The sequence below is a fragment of the Primulina eburnea genome, chromosome 6 (assembly GCF_022965805.1).
Source record: "Primulina eburnea isolate SZY01 chromosome 6, ASM2296580v1, whole genome shotgun sequence".
NCBI lineage: Eukaryota > Viridiplantae > Streptophyta > Magnoliopsida > Lamiales > Gesneriaceae > Primulina > Primulina eburnea.
Window position 1 is genome coordinate 13,976,168 of NC_133106.1, and position 6,629 is coordinate 13,982,796.

At 39.7% G+C, this 6,629-nt stretch overlaps 1 protein-coding gene across 1 annotated transcript; it reads right to left on the reverse strand.

The window, feature by feature from the left end:
- Positions 1-5,014: 5,014 nt before the first annotated feature.
- Positions 5,015-6,109, reverse strand: LOC140835330 (uncharacterized). Its single transcript, XM_073200820.1, has 2 exons — positions 5,848-6,109; positions 5,015-5,736 (listed from the first exon to the last, which is right to left on the reverse strand). The coding sequence occupies exons 1-2, from the start codon at positions 6,107-6,109 to the stop codon at positions 5,015-5,017; spliced, it is 984 nt and encodes a 327-aa protein (XP_073056921.1).
- Between the last annotated feature and the right edge of the window lie 520 nt (positions 6,110-6,629).

A 6,629-nucleotide genomic window follows, 5' to 3' on the forward strand; every position in this document is an offset into this window, starting at 1 on the left:
TGTGGTGAATTTCAACATGAACCAGCTAGAGCCGACCCTTGAGGAGTTGGTGAGCATGCTCGTGACCTTTGAGTGCACCATCAAGAAAGAGAAGCTGGTTCTTTATGTGGGTTCTTCATCTGGTACGAAGATTGATCCACATGAGAAGGGAAAGAAGCGTTCTTTCCAACGTCCCAAGAAGAACGTGCCCTTGATGAGGCAATCTCCGAATCCCGTTGTGGCAGATATACTAGTTAAGGCTGACAAGACTGCTGATGAATGTCATCACTGCAAGAAGCCTGGACATTGGAGGCGTAACTGCAGAGAATATCTTGCCCAAAAAGGTTCTGGAACTGGTATGTTCTATATTGAAGTAAACATTTCAATTAACTCTACTTCTTGGGTATTGGATACCGGTTGTGGCTCACATCTCTGTAATGAGTTACAGGTGATGGGAAGAAGTAGGAGGAGGCTTAGGGAAGGTGAGACCTTCTTGATGGTGGACAATGGAGCAAGAGTTGCTGCCAAGGCCATAGAATATGTTTACTTGCTGTTGAACAATGATTTTAAGTTAATTTTAAGAGATGTTTTGTTTGTAACTGAATTGGTGAAAAACATTGTTTCCATTTCTATGTTGATAAAGATGGATATTCTTGTTTCTTTTGCAAAGGTATTTGCAATATTTACAAGAATGAATGTTTGATTGGTACTTGTGAACTTGAAAACGATCTTTATAACTTAAAATTGAAAGATATTCCACTAAATGTCCATTTAAAGGCAGACACAATATGAGATATGGATGGGTAAGCCACCCAAATATTCTTATCTTAGAATATGGGGGTGCCCTGCTTATGTGAAGCAGGTAGTGGGAGATAAATTGGATAGTCGATCCATTTTATGTTTCTTTATGGGATATCCAAAGAATTTTGTTGGATATTATTTCTATCATCCCCAAGAAACAAAGGTGTTTGTTTCTAGGAATGCAACCTTTTTGGAAAAGAATTTCTATTGGATAGAAAAAGGGAGATGATGGAACTCGAAGAGGTTCTAGAAACACCCACAATTATATAACCCACACCCGAAGAGCCAAGAGAGGAGATACAAGCTCCTAGAAGATCCGAGAGAGTCTCGAGACCACCTATGAGGTATGGTCTGCTTCTTGAAGAGGGCCATGATGAGCCTAACCATGGATGTTATCCAAGGACCTTCAATGAAGCGTTATCTGATGCCGATTCATCCAAGTGACTTGAAGCAATGGAATCTGAGATGAATTCCATGCATTCGAACCAAGTGTGGAATCTCGTGGATCCACCTGAGAGAATTGTTCCCATAGGGTGTAAATGGATTTACAAGAGGAAACTTGAGGCGGATGGGAAGGTATTGACCTTCAAGGCCCGATTGGTGGCAAAAGTATATAATCAAATAGAAGGAGTTGACATTGAGGAAACCTTTTCTCCAGTTGCAATGTTCAAGTCTATAAGGATATTGCTAGCCATAGCTGCATGGTATGACTATGAGATTTGGCAGATGGATGTCAAGACAGCCTTTCTTGATGGGGATATTAAGGAAGAGATTTACATGTCTCAACCTGAAGGGTTTACATCTATCGGATGTGAGCATATGGTATGCAAACTTCAGATATCTATTTATGGTCTAAAGCAGGCATCTAGGAGTTGGAACCTTAGATTCGATAGTACAATCAAAGAGTTTGGTTTTACTAAGAATCCTGAGGAACCCTGTGTGTATAAGAAGGTCAGTGGGAGTGTTGTTACATTCCTGGTGCTGTATGTTGATGACATTCTACTCATTAGCAATGACGTAGGAATGTTGCAATCAACTAAGATATGGTTAGCGAGTAAGTTCTCGATGCAGAACTTGGGTGAAGCATCTTTTGTATTGGGAATACAGATCTATAGAGATAGATCAAAAAGATTGCTTGGTCTCACCCAGTCCACATACATTGATATCATCGTGAAGCGCTCGTCGATGGATGAGTCCAAGAGAGGACATCTACCAATGTGTCATGGCGTGTCTCTATCCAAGTCTATATCTCTCAAGACTGATGCAGAGATAGCGCCGATGACAAGCATTACTTATGCATCTGCCATTGGAAGCATCATGTATGGAATGATATCTACAAGTCCTGACGTGGTTTTCGCACTAAGTGTAGTCGGTAGATATCAATCAAACCCTGGTCTTCCACACCTGAAAGCTGTGAAAGACATCCTCAAGTAATTGAGAAGGACCAATAAATTGTTCTTGGTCTATGGGGTGGAGAACTGAAATTGGAAGGCTATACCGACTCTAGCTTCCAAAGCGATATCGATGACTCGAAGTCAACCTCTGAGTGTGTATTCATGCTCAATGCTGATGCTGTCTCTTGGAAGAGTTCCAAGCAAGACAATACTGTGGATTCCAGCACAGAGGTGGAATACATTGCTGCATCAGATGCAACAAAGGAGGCTGTTTGGATAAGGAATTTTGTCCAAGAGTTGGGCGTCATTCCTAATAGAGTTGCTCCTGTACCGGTGTTGTGTGACAACACGGGAGCTATAGCTCAAGCAAAGGAGCTCAGGTCTCATCAGAAGTCCAAACATGTATTGAGAAAGTACCACATCCTCCGAGAGATTGTGGAAAGAGGAGAAGTGTCGATTGACATAGTCGGCTCCGCAGATAATGTTGCTGATCCACTAGCTAAGCCTTTACTTAGACCATTATTCGAGATGCATCCCGAATCAATGGGTAGTAGGCTCTAGTGCAAGTGGGAGATTGTTAGAGTAGGTGCCCGTCGAGCCAAGTGTTGGCCGAGTGTTCACAATGAAACTCTATATATAAACAATCTTTATTTTAATAATATTTGAAATTATTATTTTGGCACATATTTATCTGTATACCCATGCTAGTTGCATAGATAAAGCCCTTGAATATACAAATAGTAGAAAGAATATGAGATGCTCATATGATGAGTATCATGAAACTTATATTTGGAATACTGTATATTCTAAACAGTTCCTAGTCGATTCAGCCGCGGCAAAGAAGGATATAGGCCGCTCGAGTTCGAGACTAGTATCTGCGATGTGAGTACAATGTTTCATTGGTAGGGGACATTGTGATGTCCGAGCATGCAGATAGGTGCTCCTGGTAGAGCGCACTGAACAACCCTCTTTAAAGGAATTTTCTAGTGGTTCTCACTTATCGAGTGGAAAAGTCATAGTTTATGGTTGTACACCATAAGTCCTTATGACCCGGGACAACATTGAGACTCTATGTGCTAGAGTTACACTTTGACTTGTTTACCGACTCTCAAGGGGTCATCAGGTGGCAAGGTTGGGTGTTCTGTCGAAACATATAGGAGTCGATGCAATTGTAGTCGGGGATTCACCGCTTACCTTCGGGTATGGATATCCTATGTGTTCTCATGTGTATGTAGGTTGAAAGCTCTGATCAGAGTATTGTGGTAATTATGAAAGGGGTTTCATAGATTATACCATCGATGCAACTACGACATGACACATAGTATCGATTCATTGACAACTCTCGATAAACCAATGATTGTCGAATCGGTCGGGATATATGAGTTGAAGGGACCGTACTGTATGCTAACCGTAATTGAATGGTTCTTGCAGGCACTATCATTTGATACCTAGGGAATCCTGTAAGCGATGCTGCTAGGCGTTTAACCTGATTGGTTGGGTACTATCAGACTTGAGTTCTGACGTTCTTGTTATAAAGGAGTTGATAAGTAAGAATGAAGCAATTGAGATATGCTCGTATAAGGACATGTTTAGTCCGAATCACATGGAGATGTGAACCCACGGCTAGTTGTATCAATGAACCATTGAGGGTCACACAAGTGCTAACTTTCTAGATCCCGTTGAGAAGTAAAATAGTTCAATGTGTTGAACGGCTTATAAAGGAGTTTATAAGCGTAAATAAAAATAGAAGTATGACTTCTATAAGTTGAATGTAACTTTTAATTTGAGGAAGTGTTCCTAAATCAAAAGTTTGCCAAATGAGTAATGTATTTGTAAATTATGATTTTCATATACATTTTTATGGACTAAATTAAATTAATTCAAGTATTGAATTAATTAAATACTAGTGGGCCTAGTAGAGTCCAAATAATTATATTAATTCAAGTGTTGAATTAATTAAATAACATTGGGCTTTGTAGAGCCCAATTAGAAATAATTATTAAACTAGTGAGCTTGAGTAAAATAAAGTAAAGTTTTAAATGGAGTCAAATGTGTTTGAGACATTTAAATAAAGTCCATGGGCCTTGTAATTGTTTCAAGCCCAAATAGAATGTGCATAGGGAGGTGAAGAGTTGGGAGACAACTTTTTCAATGTCCAAGGCTTGGCAGGCAACTTTTTGGCTTTAACTTTTTCTACAACAAAGAAAAGTCTCCACCTTCTCTCCTACACCATGAGATGGACGAAATTTCAAGCCTATTCTCCTCCGTTTTTGCTTCTTCAATTGTTGATGAAAGCACACACTTCTCAATTAAGCTCTAATTTTTCTAGTGCAAAATTAGAGTGGTTCTAGCTTGTTGGTGGTGGACCTAATTTTGAAGGAAAGATTCATGAACAAGGGGAAGCTTGTAGATTGTCATCCTTTGAAGTGCTTAGTTGTTTGACAAATAAGTTGGAGCCATCATCAACCTCAAGAGGTCGATAGGTAACGATTTTCTCAACACCCTATGTATGACATATTGTGTTTTTGTATTTGATACACACTAGTATATTGAGGTGCTCGATTTTTCTTCTTGAAAAACAATTTTGAAAATTCCGTTGCGTATTCGGGCACCTTAATCGATCCCCTTTCAGATCTCTCTGTAATCAATGCACAACTGCAAAGTCCATCTTTCTTTTTGACAAATAAAACCGGAGCTCCCCACGGAGAAGAATTCGGACGAATAAAACCTTTGTCTAATAGATCTTGCAACTGATACTTCAGCTCCTTCATTTCAGTTGGGGCCATTCGGTAACGAGCTTTTGAAATCGGAGCAGTACCTGGAACCAAGTCAATCACAAACTAAACTTCACGGTCAGGTGGCAACCCAGACACATCATCCGCAAATACGTCAGGAAAATCCCGAACTACCTCAATCTCATTAAACTCAATCTTCATCTCAGTATTCAAATCTATCACAGCAGCTAAAAACCCAAGACACCCCTTTGATAACATTTCATGAGTTTTGAGACAAGAAATATAAGGAGTGTCAAGCGAAATATCTGAACTCTGGAAAATCCCGCTATCATCAACTTCTGCAGGAAATCGCACTGTTTTAGCCACACAGTCAATAAGAGCACGATATGACGATAGCCAGTCCATTCCCAAAATAACATCAAATGCCACCATGGGAATAATAATAAGATCAGCAAAATAGATTTTCTCATTTACTTGCACTGTACAACCTTTAAGAATACTAGAAGGCCATAATTCGTTTCCCGACGGCAAAGAAATATTATAGTGGAGGGGTTCAAAAGAAGGAACAACATTCAAAGAGCGCAAGAAAATTTCAGACATAAAGGAATGCGTAGCACCAGTGTCAATCAATGTAATAGCGGCCTTGCCTAAAATTAAGATAGAACCTGATATAACAGAAGAATCAGGATTTGCGCCTACTTTGGTCATAGTGAAGATTCTTCCTTGAACCCTATCTTTCCCTTTCTCACCTTTCACTAGACAATTTTTGATAACATGTCCAACACCTCCACAATGAAAGCATCGATTACTTCCAACCAAGCACTCACCTGTATCCATTTTGCCACATTTTGAACATACAGGTCAATCATATGTAGGCGGTGGCATAGGAGCTTTGGGTCGATGCTCCTCTTTTTCTTTGCCTCTGAACTTGCCCTTACCTTTCCATCCGGATCCTTGGCCTTTAGTAGAAAAATCTTGGCGCTTCAATTGTCTTTCTCTTTCAATTTCCTTCTTTTTCTGCTCGGCCATCCTTGCTTTTTCAACAATCTCTTTATATGAAGCAGCTTTAGACATTTGAACGTCTCTTTTAATTTTTGCCCAGACACCTCTAAGAAAATGCTCGCCCTTTTCGATATCATTGTTGGCCAGATATGGGACAAACTGACACCCCTCTTCGAATTTGAGAATATAATCTTGCATTGATATATTTCCTTGCTTCAGTTCTAGAAATTCCTTCACTTTCTGACTTCGAACATCTCGAGGAAAATATTTGTCGTAGAATAAATCTTTAAACTCCTGCCACTTGAGTGCCGAGACATTAACTGATATCTTGGTGGCGTCCCACCAAGTCCTCGCCGTCTTGGTCAGTAGAAAAATGGCACAGCTGACTCGATCTATATATTGAAACTGAAGATAATCATATGTATTGTTAGAGTAGTTGGCTCTAGTGCAAGTGGGAGATTGTTAGAGTAGGTGCACGTCGAGCCAAGTGTTGGCCGAGTGTTCACAATGAAACTCTATGTAAAAACGATCTTTATTTTAATAATATTTGAAATTATTCTTTTGGCATATCTTTATCTGTATACCCATGCTAGGTGCATAGATAAAGCCCTTGAATATACAAATTGTAGAAAGAATATGAGATGCTCATATGATGAGTATCATGAAACTCATATTTGGAATACTGTATATTCTAAACAGTTCCTAGTCGATTCAGCCG

Coding starts and splice junctions, on each gene's coding strand:
- LOC140835330 (XM_073200820.1), bottom strand. CDS start 6,109: ATGCAAGATTATATTCTCAAATTCGAAGAGGGGTGTCAGTTTGTCCCA. Junction 5,737..5,847: donor CCAAGGATCCGGATGGAAAG/GTAAGGGCAAGT, acceptor AAATGGATACAG/GTGAGTGCTTGGTTGGAAGT.